We start from the raw sequence: 19762 nt of genomic DNA on the forward strand, positions 1-19762 counted from the left end.
TCAAGATATCTAATTGAAAACCACAAAGGTCAACCTAATGGTGGCACAAGGGGAAAGGTCAGGAGATCCCACAGATGTTAAGATACATCCTCGTGTGTTGCGTAGTTGCATGGCTAAAAGGACACAGTCTGTAGCTTTGTATAGTTAGCTCAGTTTTGACAATACATCACTGAAAACTGTTGAAATACTTTATTTGTCCTTGTCATTTGTTTCTCAGCACATGAAGTAAGTGTTTTAATAGATAATTTCCCCAGAGCAATGCTCATAACACTCGTTAGCGCTGTTAATGATGATGAACTAGCTCCAGTACACTGAATAATATCAGGGGATATTACTGTGAAAACACCCATTTATTTCCTTCGGTGGTCTTAATGTTCTATGGCCAGACTGGTCTTGGTAATGCAGATGAATCATATTATTCATGCCTCACCCTCAGCTGAGCATGTTATTCTCATTAGCCGGAATAGACTACATTTTTCATCAGCTGGACGATTATTTTGCTGTGAGAGATTAGTTGAGAATCATGAGCATAAGCAACACAATATGCTAGGCTTCTTAAACCTTTCCAGTTTGGGACTCACATGAGCAATTAAGCAACATTTGTCACAGAAGGATGCAGTAGCATGCTAGCCACCAGCTAATTTAGGATTCACACTCATCTGGATGCCACAAGGAAATTGTGATGTTTAACTTCATGTGATTTGAAGTTTTTTTGTGTTTTAAACGCCAGTGGATTCCTCATGAGTTTGATTCAAACAATAAGCTTTTTGCATCTCCTTCATAGTCCTCAACTGATACTGTCACCTTTTTGAGTCCTCAGATCAGTAGAACTCCATTGTCCATTTTAAATTTAATCAAAGTAGTAAAATCAATGAATTAAACACAAAACAACAAAACCAGTTGTTGTGAATCAAAATCAGTGTGGAAAAATTGCCTTCTGTTCAACCTTTTTCTTCTTTTTCTTTCTCTTTCTATTCTCTTGACACATCTTCATACCCAACCTTAATGCTTTTCTTATTATGACTGCCCTTCATGGGCCCTAAAGGCTCCGTCCTAATATGGCCATTGACCACTTTATGAGCCGTGTCAACTGATGAGGAAACACCTATAAGGACAAGAAGCAATTCATATATGCTGAATTTATATCTATTCTCACATTATAGTCCAATGAGATATATACAGTGCAGTCACTGACTGCCCTCTGCTGTCTTTGATATTCACACCTGGAAGAATCTAATGAATATTTGCATATTCATCCCCTAACAGCTGAAAACACTGTATGGAAAGGGTGATGTTTAACTCAAGTGTCTCATTTTATGAAGTTTTCGATCGATTGCACACTGTGAAACATAATCATCAAACTGTGAAAATGCAACATGTGAAAAATACCCTGAAGATGACATAGTAGTCTACAGCTGTACTGCAGCATTTATTTCCCCTTTGTCCACTCAGCAGTTATTTTAGGATGATCAGTGGATGTTTCATCTTCTGTCACTGTTTACACAGACGTCTCTTCTCCTGGTTTCGTGGAATATAACTTGATGGAACCTGCTGCATTTTGATAAGCTAATCTGATTTGATTTGTAGCCTATGAAGGTGTTATGGGGTTTGTAAAACAATGCACCTACAGAAGGATCCCCTATCACTCCCTTTTACGTATTTACCAGTTCAATCCTAATAACATATCTACATAAAAAAAGACTCCTCTAATTTATCACATGAAATGCCATAAAACTTAAAATTGTAAACATCCTGAAAATAAGGCTATCCTCACACAGTTTATCAAATTCACCCAGTTCCACTGTGTTTATCCCAATTATGAGAAGAATTTGCCATCTTTGTTAGAGGTAAATAAACACATACAGACCATTTCTGAGATAAGGATTGATTCACACAGACACTGTAGGCATAGATAAATAATTGCATTATAAGTAAATAGTCTAAATAGATAAACAGATATTGGAAAGAAGTGGCTTTGTCAGTGTGGCCATGCCAACAGCAACAACCACAGCGAGGTCAGAGACAGGGGGGAGAGTGGACGTCAGGGTAGGGGAGTGGATGTTTGTGAATGTCTTTGTGTGTGAAAGTGGAGTGGAGGGGAATATTAAGGAATCAGCTTCATTAACTGGATAAACAAGTATAAGACACACTCATTATATAAATGGCACTTTTGATTTTAAAGTAAAAAAGAATTTAGCTTCATGGATGTGGTTAAAGTAATCAAAATCAACTCAATAACCTCAGAAGAGGTTGAACCTTCGCCCTGGTTTGTACGCTGCCCTTTTGTTTCCAAACAGTTTCCATCACTCCCAGTCTCTAAGTGTGAACATTTGTGGTAGGTGGAGGTTCACCTCTCATCACCTCTCATCCATCAACGCATCAACCCATCAACGTCTTCCCAGACAAATAACCTAGTCCAGTTGTTTTCGATTTAAAAAAAAACAAAAAACAAAAAGAAAAAAACTCCTTTAGGAACATTTGTGGTAATGTGATTAACTGTTTTCTGTATAAGCTGTGACAAATGTGTTCAGTTTATTGCCTGTCATCTTAATGCTAAACAACTACACATGGGTGTAGAAAATGAATAGATTATATAGGACAATGGAATCCTTCAATGAATTGCATTTTGCAACTTGCACCCAGACTAAAATCTGAAGTAAATGTTTACTGAATCAAAACACTGTGTCATTTTGTCTGACAGCTTCTGCCCCAGCTCCGAATCATCATCACTGTTCTCTCCATCATCACCTACTTGCATCATCATCATCATCATCATCATCACCATTATGATGAACTTCAACAGTACTGAATCCTGGGTTTTTATCAATACTTCATTCCCCATCCTGCCTGTAATAGTCAGTCCCACTAACAGGAGTGGCATGGAAGCTTATCTTCAAAGACTGGCTCATTTAGATGAGGGGCTTTACAATGACTTCTACGGCCTCTGGATCGCGCTGATGGTCATAAACTCTCTCATATTTCTGGTAGGAACGTTTTACCGAGATGTTTTTGGTGTTGTAAATACACATTCTCTCTTGCAACTACACTACCCTGCGCAAACTCTAATTTTCATCTCCTTTACTTCATGTCTCTCTCGCTCTTCCAGGTGGGGATGGTGCTCAACACAGTTGCACTTTACGTTTTCTGTTTCCGGACCAAGCAGAAGACCACCTCAGTGATCTACACCATCAACCTGGCAGTGACAGACCTCTTGGTGAATCTCTCTCTGCCGACTCGCATCCTGCTCTACTACAGTGGAGGAGCATGTCTCACCTGCTCCTACCTGCACATCTTCAGCTACTTTGTCAACATGTACTGCAGCATCTTGTTTCTGACCTGCATATGTGTTGACCGTTACCTTGCAATCGTGCAGGTGGGTTTTTTTCTGTAGTTTGGTGATAGAATCGGTCTCATTTATGTTCTCCGAAACCTAAATTGTCCCTTTGCAACATGCAGGACTTATTAACTTATTCTCTTATGCCCTTGCAGGTTGAAGCTTCCCGTCGGTGGAGGAACTCCAGTGTGGCCAAATGTGTGTGTGTCTCTGTGTGGCTGTTTGCCATTGTGGTCACCTACTCCTTCCTCTCCTCTGCTTTTCAGCATACAGGCTGCTGCCTTTCAAAGCTCCTCTTTCTTACCATCACTGAGTTCTTTCTACCCCTCGTCATCATTGTGGTGTTCACCTTGAGGATTATGTGGGCCCTTGCTGACCGCCGTCTGATGCAGCAGAGCAGGTATAAACATTTACATTAGCAGAAGAAAGGAAAGAATACAGAATACCATGTGATTTCAGGTATTTGGGCCTTATTTGCTTGTATTTGGTGCTGAACAAGTTTCAAAACTTAAAATGAAGCTTTTGACACAAGGACATATCATACAAGAACAAAAGGACTAGGGGAAGTGACTCAGATTTGCAGCTCTGAGCAGCTGATGGGATGTCACAGTGATAGTTTTATCTGTGTTTTCTCAGGGAGAGGAGAAGGAGGGCTGTCCAGCTGCTGACCACAGTGCTGATCATCTTCACTGTGTGCTTCACACCCTTCCACATAAGACAGGTGAGTGAGCTATGACACATTAAATGTGAAATCATCATGTTTTTTGTGGCCTTTTAACTCTCGAGTAGTCACAAGATGTCTGTCGGTGCTTTTATTATTTTATTTATTATTTATTATTTTATTATTATATTTTTTTTTGGCTATGGTAGTGCAATGGATGTTCTGTCTTTTTGTGTTGTAGGTGGTGGTGTACTTCTACCCCGAGATGCCTCATCATGTGATTGTCTACCACTTAACCGTCACTCTCAGTAGTTTGAATAGCTGTATGGATCCTGTCGTCTACTGCTTTGTTACAAATAATTTCCAGGTAAGACTTGAATCTCTTCTTTACTCTCTTTCTTATCATCATTCCATTCATCCCAACATCCTTCCTCTCTACCACCTGTACATTTATCCATTCATCCTTGCCTGCAGCCATCCACCACTCATTTATTCACTTATTGATTCCCTGAATGATTTAGAGCCTCTTTTTCTCCCAGGCCACTATGAGACATCTTTTCCGTCGTGCAGATCCCGAGCAGACCAGCGGAGACATCATCAGCATGCAGCACAGTTCCAAGGCCTCAGGAGCAACAGCCAACGCCATCACAAATAATGTGATCATGATGACCAAGATCCATACAGTGTAAAATCCCCTTTCATATGGGGTAAGGAGAACTACAGAGATGCCACAGTTGTCTGGGGAACTGTGGTTGATATGTCTGGACTCTGCAGCATACTGACCACTGATAACGGCATCAGTTTGTAATGGTACAGTGCTGAGAGCTCAGGATCGGCAGCTAATGCTGTCCACAATCATTTAATATTGACCAAAAATCTATTCATAAAAAGTGAGATACAAACAAAGCCGGTTCAGCAGCCCAAAAACGTTTACGAACTACTTGAATAAATTACAACACTGACAAGAGACAAATTTAGTCTGCACCCCAATGTTATCATCATGCCAATAGCACCCTCTCATTACTTTTCAGCTGTGACACTTCCAAATTCAATACACCAATGACAATGATAACCACTTTTGTGCAGCAGAGGGCAACATTGCACTCTCATTCAAAGACTATTACAGTATAAGACCAAAGACAATTTTATTAGTCAGGTGGAAGCTGCTTGAATTAACAGGGAGCACCTACATTGTGAATGTTTGAACAGGGGTTGTTGGGCTGTAATCACATTGTTTTATTATAACAAAGTCTGATATTACATGCTGTTGAATGAACACTGTAATTTCATCAACAATGACCAGAGCCTCTCTTGGCAGGAAAAAAAAGTCACATTAAACGACATTTGAAAAAGTAGGGTGAAATTTGATCTGGTTATTTTCCTTGTCTGATGTTAATGGGATCAAGTTCTAGTGGATGAGTAATAGATGAATGTAATATTGTCGTTTGAGCTTCAAATGTAAAATCAGTCTTAAAAAAAGTCTTTAAAAAAACGAGAACGATAAGTAATTAAAGTTTCATTATTGCAATTTGAAATGTTTTACGTCTTTTCAATTGATTGATTTATTGTTTATACACTATTATGGCTTAGTTTTGTTTTATTGTTATTGGTATTATTAATGAGTAATCAATATACTGTAAGTACATCATAGTAAGCATTGTGACTGTAATTCCTTATAACCCGTAGGTGAGTAACTTGCTCACGTCATTGGCGTTCCCGTTTGACCACGCCCCGCTTTGTTACTGTGGAAACCAATGAGACTGATGAGTGTAGTAAACCAGATGGTCACTCAGTTAGCTGGTAAAGGTTAGCCAGATTGCTAACTCAAATCGAGTTTTGCATCAGCGTTATCGCAAATATTTAAAAAGCGGAAGTGGCTCTATTTCTTCTTGAAGGGAGTAATATCTCAGGTATGTTACATTTTCCTGTCTCCATTTTGAGTGGGTCTCTATGTCGCAACTTGCTAATGTTAGCTGTCAAATGTATTAGCCAACGTAGCTCGCTAAGGGAACGTTGATCCCGCATGTCAAACCTCAGTCAGTGAAGTTGATGTGTCCAGAGTCAGGTGTTTTGATCCAACCGGACGAAAACACGTATCTATCACCGTGTGCGCCGTCCTCACACCCTTAAATGGACTGATAATGCCTCGTTATTAACCTTGTAGACTGTAGAGCGGGTTGGTTGGAAGCTCAGGTAAGAGTTCAGCGTCAGAAAGAGCTGTCTCTTAGCTAAACATGTCGTAACTGGTCCAGCAAGCCCCCTAGACACACACACCTAACGACCATGAATTCCTTTGAGAAACACTCATTTTCAACTCGACTTAGGGGAGGTAAAAAACTTCCATACAGCTGTTACTGCACACAGGAACAGGTTACTCTGTCACTCTGTGAGAACATAACGCCAAAAAATGCACGTGGCTGTCCCACATCTATGGTTTTAAAGCTCAGTTTATTATGTTTAAACATTAACCCTTACGTGACCTAACCTTTATTTGGGATACATTTCATTTGTTTACCTCAGAAAAGGCAGACACAAAGTCACTGAATAAAGACGAGAAAAAAATGGTTCTTATCTACTGTATATCCCGAAAATCAAGTCACATTGCAGTTATATGGTTTGTATCCACCCCAGGGGCATGGGATCTACCTGTTTTAACTGAGGCTAATTATGCAACAGGTATGGTTTTGCAATATGGGTTGATTTCTTAATGTGGCTTTTGTTCATTCCTCTGATGCCTTTTATAGTCTGCTGGTTAAGTAGTTCAAAGTGTATGCGTTCTGGTGATGTCACTGAGTTTAACAGATTCAGCAAAATACAAAAATGGAAGTCATTATAGCAATTTGAGGCACTTAAGGTGTGGCAAAACTGCTCGATCCCTCTTTCCTTTATAATGTTATATGATCCACATGACAAGTCTGTATCCTTCATATACTGTTAGTTCTGTATAACAGGATATGTTATACATTGAGTGTAAACTTGTTGCCAGTGTACTTCCTCAGAGCAGGGCAGCATTTTTCTAAAGCCAAGGGATTTTTTGTTTACCTTTATGGGGCCCAACTGCACTGAAACATTTTACACATGGGAGCCTTCTAGTATTTGGCCCTTGACCCCATATTAACAAAATACAAATATTTAAAGTATGAACAGCAATTCAGAAAATACTTCAAGAATGGGCATGTTAAAATCAATGCCTTTATAGCTTCAGCTAATTGTCTAACTGGTTTCTGTTTTTCTGCAGGTTGCTGTGTGACTCAGTGGGTTTTCACATGCTTTGACCCTGACTTGCCCTGAAGTACACTTTGATGCACGTGCACAGACTTCTGCTGACCCACACTCTAATCTTCAAATCAATCCAAATACTGCAGGTACACCACTTCCAACACACACTGACTGGCAGCAGCAAACGCAGTTGCAGACCTACTCTGCCTCTTACCACAAACTGAGCTACTTGAAACCATAATACACATATTGCTACCCCTCTCCTCCCACCTCTTCTGCTCCTCCCCTCTGCATACCTCTGGAGCTGTGCAGATTTCTGCTCTTCCTGAATTTTGAATTTGTGCAAGCCACAGTGAGGAACACTTCTACTCTCCCGCTGAGTTACTGAGCCGTGCACACTGGTCAAAAGATGGCCACAGGATAAAACATATTTTTACCACATCAATTTTTTGGACACATTAATCTCATTTTAATGATGATTCCTGCCTCATCCTCAATCATTTTCAGTTCTTTGGTTTCAAACGCAGAACATGCTGACCAGCAGAGATGCTTGCTAATTACTCTTTCTGGATATCTTGGGCTCCTCTTAAACAGCGAGTGATCAAGATGATAACCATGGACATTAGATGTTCTTTTAGCATATTATAACATAGTAGAGCGTGCTTACATATAAAAGAAAATAGCAATAAGTGGTATACACTAATATATAGCGACCATCAAGCAAAATAAATGGTTCCTCTGAAGTCAAACCATGCTGAAAAAGGCGAAGAAGCAGAGGAGAGGGAGACTTATTGCCTTCCGGAGAGGAGAAAACCTAAGGAAGAAGTAGAAGAGAATGAGAGTGAGAGTGAGAAGGAGGTGGAGGTGGAGGAGGAGGAGGGCAGAGGCAAGCGGATCCCTCTGCATCGATGGGTAATGAATGGGGCAGTGATGTTTGGACGTGAGTTCTGCTACGCCATGGAAACAGCTTTGGTGACGCCAGTGCTGCTGCAGATAGGTAAGGAGATGCAATACAGTCATACTGAGACAAACACACTCTTGCTCTTCTCCCGCTCAAGCAAATGTTTTAGAAATGTTAAAGATATCTAAAGATGAGAATTCAGCAATACTGACAGCCCCGGAACGTCCACTTTTCAAGTGTACTCTTACTTACTTTTTCAACTGTGGTAGGTGTGGAACACAGACATTAAGAACCTGTATTAAAACAACTTATACATGAGAGATGGATAAGTGCCAACAACAAACACATACCTGTCTAAATATACATTGCTCGACTCATTCAGAAGTAGCAGAGATATTAGACCCTTCCCACTTAAAGTACACAGTGGTATGTTAATAGTGTTATCAGTATAGCCATATGATGTTTCAGTACTGGTGTTTACAATAGCTGTAATGTATAGCATGTTCTGTTTACCCTGTCAGGTATCTTAGTTATGCAGTTTGTTTGTGGCAGTGTTCCCCAGGTTAGTGTCAGGGATCTGGAGGATCAATAATTTGTCCAGATGAGCATCTTGTTGTTGGTTCATTTTCTTTATATAAAAGTTTTTGGGTTTGATTTGTGATGAAGGCTGTCACAGCTATCCTAAAAGAGATTCCCATCAGTCTAATTTCCAGCTGCAACAGTAGTCGTAGTAGCAGTCGAGTAACAGCAACAACAACAACGTGGAATTCTACTGTCATTGCATTAGCCAGGCTGGATCTATTGATCACCCACCAATGTGTCATGTAACCTGTGTGCCCAGCAGTAGCCAACACGGGCTATGCAGTTAAATGTCAGGTTTGCCATCATAGCAGAAATTGAACAAAGGCATTTTTTCCCTGGCTAGGTATTACAAGAATGTCTAACACAGCACATTTCACTCACACTGTTTTTACAATATTGTAAGAAAGAACATTTTTTTAAAACCTTTAACCATACCCCATTCAGGGTGTTTCTGAAGGCATCCAATTTTGCTTTGGTACTATAAAAGTAATCTTTATGGTAAATGCCACAGTCAGTTAACGTTGCAGTTTAATGTATCCTTTATGGAGTCCGTATGTTAAATGGGCCTAGAGTCCGATTATAGACCCTCAGATAGAAAAGACATTTAGTATGGCATAGATGACAATTATTGAGATTGATTATTGGTCAAAATAGTCTACTAGCAGTAAAATGACCTGCCACACTTCAAGTTTGGAGTGAATCTTTTCCAAGGGGTGTCCTTTAACCTCCTAAGACCCGAACTCTTGCATGGCGTGCGTTTTTAATTTCTCTTTGATCTTTATTCTGATTGGGACCTGAGAAAAATGATGTCCACATATGAGGACATTAGTTTTAAATTTCGATTACTGAGTGGCAGTATAATATCCTCATATGTGGTCACCAGGCCCTTGTTGAGAAAAAGTTAGTATTGTGGTCTAGAGAACCCAAAATGTGAGGTCCACATATGTGGACGCCAGGTCCTCGGAGGTTAAAGAGGAAGAAGTGCACAAAAGGCAAAAACAGTAGTAGACTCAGTAGACTGCATCTTTGTTTCCTTGCTCTATCCATTCAGTGATGCAACAGTGTGTGGCAACACCACCTTCAGAAAGATTAACATGTTAAGCTTGGATGAAGTACTCCCAGTTTAAAAAATTGAAACATTAGCTCTGTGTTTTTACAAGGTTTACTTTGCTATTGACAGCACTGTAAAATCTATATCAATCTATAGTTTGCTGAATTTCCCAGAGAACTTCAAGCATGATCATACATTTATTACTACAGTCTCTCTTGGATTGTCTTTCAGCACAGTAGATATATCAGGTTGACTCTTATCAGCATTTTTAGGGCAGTGAATCCATACGTTGTTAAACATAAGCATGGATTAGTTCGAATGGGACTTATTATGACTGTCTCAAGGCTACACAGGACCATTGGGTTGTGTTTATTTTTTATTGAGTACAAATTTTCATGGCATGATTCATCACCAATGATGCAATTATACCACTTCTCATTTTGCAAGCAACACCAGGAAAATCAATGAAGTAATCCTTGATTTTGTAATGTCTGCTTGAATAACTAAATAATAATAATAGTTTAGCTAAAGTCATACAAACTCTGCCAAAGAAGAGTTTGATTAAGTACTGTTCCCTGCTGAATGTCTGATCATTCTGAAAGAAATAGCCTGTATGTTGAATCATTTTAATACAAACAGTGCAATTTGGAGTCCTGTTCTCTCAGCTTGGAGAGAGACACAGCAAAATGTATTAATCAGTCTCCAGTCTGTGAACAGTGAGCTGAAGTGTGACTGCATTGTCAGCCACTGCAAAGTGCTGTAGCTTTGCAACACTGAACTCAAGCAGGATGTAAGTTCAGCTCCTTGTGACACAAACCTACCTAATGAGTGTGTCATAGTTTTGCTTAAAGGTTTTCTTTTAAACAAATACAAGTTATGGTCACTTACAGTGTTACTCACCAAAACACACTGTGTGTATCCTTCAGGTCTAATGAAAGGGTTGAATGCATTTCCTTCCTCATTAAATATTTGTAGAGCCAATTCTTTTTAAACCTGCATTGTTTGCGTCCGTGTCTGTCTGCATGAGTGACCTCGTCCATATGCATGAAACAAACAAAATGGAGACCAACTCATAAAAAACTGCTCCATAATGCTACTCAAGGTCAAAAAATCCTCAGGGAACCTTTAAATCTTCCTGTAGGCCTGTTGACAAAAGAGAATGTGCAGCAGTGGGACAGGGAGACAAAAAGCAAGAGTTTTTTCCTATTGCAATGCAGTCATCTGTTGTTGTGTTGACTTAAGAGAGAGGGAAGGCAGGAGCAGAGCAAGGCAACATGGGTAACAAGTTGTTCCCGTGAGAACCAGTAGGCTCACCCAGCCAGCTGACTGGATTCAAATGCATCAGATTTTTACATTAAAACTAAAAGCCCATGTCTTTATATGGGGTGGAAAATTAGGATATTTTCATCTAGCAGAGACTGCTTTTTTGTTTGTTTTTTTTACTATAACTGATGTGCATAGTTATGCATACATTTTTCAATATAATTAAAAAGTTTGGACACACTCCTATCCTTGGGAAAGTGTGTCCAAACTTTTGACTGGTACTATACAAGTGTGCCAAACTGGTACAGTATAAACTGTCCTACCACATTGGTATTGAACTGGCTACAAAAATGTGTGTTGAGTGTTTCCTGATTTCATTTGAGAGCATGATAAAGCCTAGTCTTTACTTATGACAGGGCCAACTGGAGGTGTTTTCACTACTTTCCTGGCTTGTTGGTGCGTATTTCTGTCTGTGTTGTAACAGGCCACCTCATTATCTGAAATGTTCCTGCTGCCCTCAAAGCCAATGGTAGAGGAAGCTGTTTAAGAGCACTAGTGGTTCCTCAGCTACACATTGGTATGCAAGTGCTGTCATTTGCTATGCTTTTATAAACAATGCAACACAGGAAAACTTTCACCTTTTGTGCAGACTCCAACTGCTCCCACTGGTTTAGTTATTCTGGGAAGTTCCTGCAAGACAAATATATGAATAGGTTGATGTGTTTTGTACCTAGTAATTCAATACAAAAGGACATTTAATCTAATAATATAAGCCGATATTTAAGTAGTCTGAGTTAAAGATAAGGTTCATGATAAAAACACTAAGGAAAACAAATTAAACTCGAATTAAAACTTTTGACAGATCTGAAAAAAACGAACACAAAAGACGAACTGAATTAGATGCAGCAAAGAACGTTTCATGTTATGCTGCCTGAATAAAAGCACTAATGATGAAACATTTAATATTTTTAGCTTGAAACATATTTGTCTTCAGTTTTTCTATTTGCACTTGATATTTGTTGATTTATAGGGCCTGTGAGCAAATGAAACCATTACTATTTCATCAAGTGTCCTCACATGTCTTTTATATCATTTAACTGTGTCTTAGGAAATACTCGGAATACTCAAATCTGTATTGTGAAAGCACCGACAATTAGCAACAGTTGCTGTAATGATGTGGTTTATTATATTAACTTAGTAACACTGTGATCAAATATGAAAAGGTATATAGAGACTGATGCACTTGGGTAAATCCCCTGCTCGTGTAAAATAAAAAAATAAAAAAGTAATCTTGGCTTTAATCTAATTGTACTTTCTTAAGCTGAATATAGCTATTGTTCTGTTCTTTATTGTTTCCAGGCCTTCCTGAGCAATATAACAGTTTAACCTGGTTCCTCAGTCCCATCCTTGGTCTCATCTTCACCCCTGTGATCGGCTCAGCCAGTGACCGATGTACTCTGCGATGGGGCCGGAGAAGACCATTCATCCTGGCCCTGTGTGTAGGTGTGCTGCTGGGAGTGGCACTGTTTTTAAATGGATCATTAATAGGTAAATAGGAGGTGTCAAAGAAGATCTCCACTTCCAAATGATTATAGTTATTGTTTAACCACATCTGTGTATACGTTGTGGTGTTGTTTCAGGCCTCTCCATTGGTGATAGCCTAGGCAGCCAGCCAATCGGCATTGTCCTTACTGTATTAGGTGTGGTGGTGTTGGACTTCTGTGCTGATGCCTCTGAGGGACCAATCAGAGCTTACCTTCTGGATGTTGCTGACACTGAGGAGCAAGATATGGCCCTGAATATTCATGCCTTCTCTGCTGGTAAGACATGCTTATATGAACACTAAGACACACAAAGACCGTCCACATGAATCTGTATAAATATCAGCTCTTCAAGAAAGCATTTACAAGGAGTGCATATATGTACATCCTCAAAACTTGCAAATGATCTCAGAATTTGAGCTTTAAATGTTTTAAACATGTCAACAATATAGCCTCAGATATATTAATGTATTTGTCCATGTGTATCTGTTTCTATCCCTGTTTCTCCAGGGCTTGGTGGAGCAGTGGGCTACATGTTAGGTGGTCTAGACTGGACTGGCACAGCTCTGGGGCAAGCATTTAAATCACAGGAACAGGTCCTCTTCCTGTTTGCAGGCATCATCTTCATTATATCTGTCACACTGCACATGTTCAGTATCCCTGAGCGACCTTTCACTCCATCCTACCAGCTTAAAGCCACAGGAAGTGGGGAGTCTACCAGCCAGTTGTCTTTCAAGCCCGTTGGCCACGTGCCACCTTCACTTGAAGTGATTGCAGAGGAGGATGCTTCTGCTCAAGCCCCTTTCAGAGAGGATGACGAATCAGATCCTGAGGAAGGGGAGATGGATTTTCTTGCGGTGGAGCGAGTGCGGAGTAAGAGTGACTCAGTCTTAGCCATGCCAGATGCTACGATTGAGTTGGATTCCGACCTCGACCCAGATGCGCAACTTTTCCTGCCAGAAGTGCATCACTTTCTACCAGAGACGCAGGGAGAGCTAGAAGATGCTTTCAATCCATCAGATCACAATATTTGCTCCTCATCTCCACAGGCCCTTACTGATGTGATGGTCTTAGAACCTAAAAGTCTTGTTTTTCCCGAACATAAGGATCCAACAAACTCTAAGATGAGTTCTGGCTCAGAGAACTCGCACCGTAGACAGGTGAAGTCAGATGATACAGTTGCAGATGTTTTTTGTGTTAGCTTAATGTGACTTTGAGACTGTGAAACAATGTATTGCCTGCACAGAAACAAATGTCATCAAGTGTCAATATCAACAAGTTATTTGATATGTGATTATTTTCAATAGGCAATATATGGAACTCTTCAGAGACTGAAAACCTCTGTACTGTGTTTCAGATATGTGATCTCATGTGGTCTCTATACATCTCCCCAATCACAGCAGGTCAGGGCTGCCAATGGTCTCAATGCCTGTTCGTCCTCTTCTGATCACTCCAATGCAATAAAAAGCCATGCTTCCACCAAGCCTGGGAACCGCCCCTCCAACTCCTCTGTTTCATCACAGCCATACAGACACACCTTCTACAGACAAGTACAATTTAATTTATCATTTTTTGAATTAGTTAATGTAATCATCATAAATATTTGCTACACATTAAAGTTCAATTTGCAAATGTGAAAAGGCTGACAGCTTTTCTTTTTTCCTCTCCAGCCTTCTTTTACTTTCTCGTACTACGGACGAGTAGGATCGCAGCGCTATCGACTTCGACGGGCAGCACCATCGAGCCCTCAGCGAATCACCACCTCTCGCAGTCTTAATGATCTGAGTGACCTCCAGCAGTGCACAGACAGGCGAGAGATGCAGCTGTCAGCTAGCAGTCTGTCATCTGAGGGCTCAAGCAGTGAGGGAGGAGCAGACAAGGGTACAACTGTTCGACTGCTGTGGTTGTCCATGTTTAAGGTGAAGTAAATTGGAAACAATTTTTTCTTTTTCTCCTTTGTTACCATTGCACTACATCACATTTAGTAAGCGAAGTGTCTACTGTTGCAGATTAACAAAGCAAACATTTTTGTGGAACTATTTTCACCTGCTTGTCTTGATTCCTGTTTTTTTTTTTTTTTTTTTTTTGCCCGCTGTAGATGCCGAGGCAATTGTGGAGATTGTGCATATGTCACCTCCTCACGTGGTTCTCCATTATAGCTGAAGCTGTGTTTTACACGGATTTCATGGGGCAAGTCATTTTCAAAGGAAATCCCAAGGTACACACTCACACACACACACACGCCCTCATTATTATTTAAAGAGAGTTGTACTAACTGACATCATTTGGTTTTTTTTTTATACCATGGAGACCACACAGTAGAGGAATACAGAACATATACACAGCTCACTAATTAGTAATTTATGTGAAATATAAACACTGCAATGTCAGTTATCCAGCCTTTTTGTCAAGTCAACATTGCTATGATAACATTGTTCCACTTTTTTCAGGCACCAGCCAATTCCACAGAGCTACAGAATTATCACAGAGGAGTACAGATGGGCTGTTGGGGACTGGTGGTCTACGCTGCTACTGCTGCTGTTTGCTCTGGTAAAACACAAACACTGTTTCCATTTTTAGATCAGGATTCACCTAACTACACACAAAAGAAGTGGTGAGTGAACAATTAAACTTCCTTTCCCTTTTCTGACCCTCTTTCCACCCAGCCATCCTTCAGAAGTACCTGGATAATTTTGATCTGAGCATTAAGGTCGTCTACATCGTTGGAACTCTGGGATTCTCAATAGGTCTGTTAATATATAAGAATAAACAGCTGTGAGCAATAGAGTGTATTCCAGTAGATTTAGGAGCAGATGCTCATCGTCTCAGTCGACATGTAGGTAGAGGGAAATGATATTAAGTATTAAAGCTTTTATTACTCCTTATCTTAGGAACTGCAGTCATGGCGATCTTCCCTAATGTTTATGTTGCCATGGTGATGATCAGTAGCATGGGAATCATCTCCCTGAGTATCTCCTACTGTCCCTATGCATTACTTGGGCAATACCATGAAATCAAAGAGGTATGCGCACACACACACACACACACACACACTCACACTCACACTCACTCACACACAAAAACAAAAAGCTATTCATCCATGTTATATAGTTTTAATGTATCATTTTTTTTGGTACTAACAGGTACTTAACAGAATTTTGAAATGTGTTATGTAGCGTAGTTCAGTGAAGTGTAACAACATTACAGCAATTGCAGTCGATGTGATATAGTCCTATTTGTTCTGTCTTGTCTCCTGGGACATTCATGATGTAGCTGTTGTCACACAAATCATTAACCTCAGCCCTAAATTATTTAAGGAAAATGTAATTTTATTTAACATCAAATGCTTATTTTACTGAAAGCCAAAAACATTTAATCTGAAAACCTATAAACTGATAATCTAGAGAGACAATATTCGGGCTGAAGTTACAATCTCTCCTCTTGTTTACCTTTCCTCAGTACATTCACCACAGTCCAGCAAACACTCGGAGAGGTTTTGGTATTGACTGTGCCATCTTATCCTGCCAGGTGAGCATTCACACTTTTTAGACCCAAATTTAAGTTTCCTGTTTGCTCTCAACTTAAACTGATGCAGCAGTAATACCCAGGTTACATTTAGTTAGTGGAACCAGCAACACCCAAACGTGAGGTGACTCTTGATCTTCTTTGAATGAATCCACAGAGTTCATGGTTTAGGCTGTGGGCTGTAATAACATGGCGGTGGTAATGAGAATTGGTAAATGCCATTACAGTTTGTGTCACAGTACTTTTCTCCATTTCCAGGTCTATATCAGCCAGATTTTGGTTGCGTCCGCCCTGGGAGCTGTGATAGAGGCAGTTGGCAGCGTGCAGGTCGTTCCTGTAGTGGCATCTGGAGGCTCCTTCCTTGGCTTCCTTACTGCCTGTTTCCTCGTCATTTATCCTGACATGGAGCCCAGCAGCTCAGAGCAGGACCAGGGCTTGGTGGATACGTCTGGAGATTCAGACCAGAATAAAGAAAGAACCAGTGACCAGAGACTGGCTCTGCTGAGCATCACAGACGGAGACAGTTTAAAGATGACAGAGAATCACTCTGATGCATAAGCATGAAGACGGAGCATAGTTGAGGTTTATCCTCACCAAGTACAAGCCATAGCATGCGAGGATTATACCAAATGCGTCTAATTTACATATTTGACAGTCTGTGCTTTTCTAAAGGAGGAAAGATATCAAAAGAGGGGAAACATGACAGAAAGTTGATGACCCATTTATAGAAATATGGGAAGGATGGATTTGGCTAGATATCTTCTTGGAGTAGAGGACTGAATTAGCTCAGTTTTAGGCTGCTCTGCTTGTCCTGTTGCTACCTCAACCCTAATACAGGGTTTCTGCGGGTCCATAAAAAGTCTAAAATCCAATAAGTCTTAAGTCTTAAATTTAACTTGTTGAAATCTGCAGAAACCCTGTAATAAATACATTTAAATGTTTGAATGGATAGATGAAAGCCATTAAAACACAGAGCCACGCAACAGTGATTTGGTCAGACTGTTGAAACCCACTTAGCTCAGACTACTGAGGCAAACACAAGCCTTTATTGCGAAAACATAAATGGGAAGCACACAAAGCACTTTTTATCTCACTTCTGAACAGCACTGTCACACTCATGCTCCAGAATGTTTGACCTTTAACTTCACGGAAGCTGCTCTATAATTGCTATTCGGACAATTGTGATGCTCTAAAGGTGTTACTTTGTGTAGCTCTGCATTACATGTAGACTGAATACAGATGTGTATATTAGTTCCAGTCTGTTCTGGGAATACCTTGAAATAACATTGTTATTTTATGCCACAAAGTTTCCAAACTACGCGTATAATCTTATACATTTGTTGTAGACATACACAAAACAGTTTGTTTAATTTCATACACTTTTTTATTCACATTTATGATGTTGGAACCTGATAACATAGCAAGCTAGTCTGCAGTTCAAAGTGCTCTTTTAGGATTTTTTTTATGATCGCCTATACAGAAGCAGCAAAATTCTTAATGCCATATTCTCCTTTCATGCCATGATAGACAGACAACATGTTGTCATAATGTAGTTAAGATACTAAGCCTGCACTGTAGTTGATAGATGACAGATTTTTCACTGCCATTACCGTGAACCTACACTGTAAATGGTAGGTTCTCATGGCCTCTCATATTTGACCTCAAGGGGTTCTGGGTTTCAGTGTGATTATATTTCAGGGTGTCATTCATTTTGCTTGAATTCATTTTAAAGATGTTTTGAAATATACATTCCAAATACAGTTGAAATGGGAAAATAGTTAATGATGAGCTTATGTTTATCATAGCATATTTGTCATATACAGTCTTTGAAAAATAATTGGATAGAAATACTTATTTACCCTTGTAAAAGAGACTGGACTTTCTATTTGTACTTTGTATTGGAGGCCTTGCTTTACATATTAGGTTACTGTGCCTTTCTGATCATATGACAGCTGTAAAACTCTGCCTTGCTGTACAAAAAGGATATATAACAAGATAGATAGCACCCACACTGCCGTGTGTGAGTTAATCTCAGAATTACAAACATGAAAGGTACCAGAGAGTCTTCTGAGGATTATTATGTGTGTTTAGCATAGTTTTCTACCACACTTTAACACATAATTTAGTGTCATGAACCTAATGTTATAAGCTACACACTTATGTACAGTCTTACTTTAACAGCCTAGTGTCTACTCTCTAAAGGCTCCGCTTCAGCAGAACCTTATCTCTGCTGAATTTGAGAGTTGGTGTAAATGCCCACAGCAGCCTTAAACTCACTGTTCATTTAATTTTGGCGTTTTAATGTCACTTGGTTTGAAACTGTTCCAGAGACCTATAATGCTGCATATCAAATGGTAGAGAGGACCACTTCTATGCAAGACCAAGGACTGATCTATGCAAACTTGAATTTCCCTTGGCTGGGGTGTTATGACCAAATGAGCCTAGAAAACAAGCACAGGACCTTCTCGCAAGTGAAAACACTTCAAAGGTTCTCACACTTCTGACCTCTGAGCAAGATGTTTATTATCATTACACCCTTGAGAGACTTTTTCCTTACTCTGTGTATCAGTATTTGGGAAATGCTAACAGTATTTGCTGGGACCCTGTATCCTGGTAACTATGCCATTGCTTTGCAAGTCATGAGAGAAAGGTGTCTTTTATGGTGTGTTCACTGTCATTTAGGATTTAAGGCCTCAAGATTTACACAACCTGATTTACAAGCACTACAAAGGGAACATCCTCATTGTTTTGATTTTTGCATCAGATATCAAAGGGAAAGTGTTGAGACAATTAATACAAAATAATATAATTAATAATAATTTCTTTTTGTAAATAATGCAAGTGTGTGTGACGTGGCGTGTGCCATCATGTTCTTAGCGAATTGTTCTGGAGCTGTTCTTTAAAAACACCTTTTGAAGAGATGTAAGGGTATATAGTTTTGTTAGTGGCTGAAATTCATTTTTGCTAATGTTATGTTTTTCAACTGATATACGGTACTAATCCAATTGCATTATAGCAAATCAGTGTAAATTAAAACAGAGCAGGAAATTTCCAGCTTGGAATCTGTGGAAACGTTAAAACTTTTTCTTTTTCACATTTTTTCCCCAAGAAATTGAATGTTTTCTTCACAGCATACACTACTGTTTCAGTAATTAGTTGCTTTAGTTTGGTTTAATGATTCATTTAACTTCAGCTGGTCTAAATGTTTCAGGGATATTTCCATCGCACTAAGAAGCTCTGTCTGTGGGAAATACTCGTGTTTTCATGCTGAATAAGAAAAATAATTTCTTGGAACCAGCCCCTGGCTCATTGAAATTGTTTTGATTTTATACAAATGTTAAGACTTTTTGGATGATAGTCTGTGTTTTATTTTGAAAGTCAATCACTGGTGTGTTTTTAAGTGATTTTTTGGTTCTTTTCGCTGCTGTACAGACTTTTGTACAATGTAAAATGGTATTTTTGTACCAGTTATTTGAAAAAAAAACAAAGAATTCACCCTCAGTTGTTTCAGTGTTTTATTACCAATCCCTCACACGTTTCTCCCTGCAGTCATTATTTGCTTTCTTTCTTTTCTTTCTATTCTTTTACAGATATTTGGGATTTTGTAATTATAAAAAACTGAAGCAAAAAACCACAAGAAATGAATTAGTGATTTTAGAAAAGCCAGGAGGTGTGAATGGTTATT

General features: G+C 39.5%; 2 protein-coding genes across 3 annotated transcripts; both read left to right on the forward strand.

Annotated features, from left to right (window-relative positions):
• The first annotated feature begins 2609 nt into the window (after window positions 1-2609).
• Window positions 2610-5406, forward strand: LOC130172608 (G-protein coupled receptor 20-like). Its single transcript, XM_056381431.1, has 6 exons — window positions 2610-2984; window positions 3107-3377; window positions 3497-3734; window positions 3971-4055; window positions 4237-4362; window positions 4535-5406. Exons 1-6 carry the CDS (start codon window positions 2661-2663, stop codon window positions 4682-4684), a joined length of 1194 nt encoding a protein of 397 aa, XP_056237406.1. The 5' UTR covers window positions 2610-2660; the 3' UTR covers window positions 4685-5406.
• A 357-nt stretch (window positions 5407-5763) lies between these two features.
• Window positions 5764-19578, forward strand: LOC130172643 (solute carrier family 45 member 4-like). 2 transcript variants are annotated; one of them, XM_056381487.1, is made up of 13 exons: window positions 5764-5905; window positions 7234-8211; window positions 12371-12559; window positions 12652-12831; window positions 13063-13712; window positions 13953-14102; window positions 14223-14471; window positions 14651-14770; window positions 15003-15102; window positions 15219-15299; window positions 15444-15574; window positions 16012-16080; window positions 16336-19578. In XM_056381487.1, the coding sequence occupies exons 2-13, from the start codon at window positions 7944-7946 to the stop codon at window positions 16633-16635; spliced, it is 2487 nt and encodes an 828-aa protein (XP_056237462.1). In that variant the 5' UTR covers window positions 5764-5905; window positions 7234-7943; the 3' UTR covers window positions 16636-19578. The 2 variants fall into 2 exon arrangements, with proteins under 2 accessions (XP_056237462.1, XP_056237463.1); XM_056381488.1 differs by having other exon boundaries at window positions 13956-14102.
• Window positions 19579-19762: the final 184 nt, after the last annotated feature.

This window comes from Seriola aureovittata, chromosome 7 (genome assembly GCF_021018895.1).
Source record: "Seriola aureovittata isolate HTS-2021-v1 ecotype China chromosome 7, ASM2101889v1, whole genome shotgun sequence".
Classification (NCBI taxonomy): domain Eukaryota; kingdom Metazoa; phylum Chordata; class Actinopteri; order Carangiformes; family Carangidae; genus Seriola; species Seriola aureovittata.

What these genes read in the sequence shown, in the direction of transcription:
- LOC130172608 (XM_056381431.1), top strand. Translation starts at nt 2,661, where the DNA reads ATGTTTACTGAATCAAAACACTGTGTCATTTTGTCTGACAGCTTCTGC. An exon ending in CGTCTGATGCAGCAGAGCAG is followed by an intron (nt 3,735 to 3,970) that starts GTATAAACATTT and finishes GTGTTTTCTCAG; the next exon opens with GGAGAGGAGAAGGAGGGCTG. An exon ending in CACCCTTCCACATAAGACAG is followed by an intron (nt 4,056 to 4,236) that starts GTGAGTGAGCTA and finishes TTTGTGTTGTAG; the next exon opens with GTGGTGGTGTACTTCTACCC.
- LOC130172643 (XM_056381487.1), top strand. Translation starts at nt 7,944, where the DNA reads ATGGTTCCTCTGAAGTCAAACCATGCTGAAAAAGGCGAAGAAGCAGAG. An exon ending in AGAACTCGCACCGTAGACAG is followed by an intron (nt 13,713 to 13,952) that starts GTGAAGTCAGAT and finishes CCCCAATCACAG; the next exon opens with CAGGTCAGGGCTGCCAATGG. An exon ending in TACTGCTGCTGTTTGCTCTG is followed by an intron (nt 15,103 to 15,218) that starts GTAAAACACAAA and finishes CTTTCCACCCAG; the next exon opens with CCATCCTTCAGAAGTACCTG.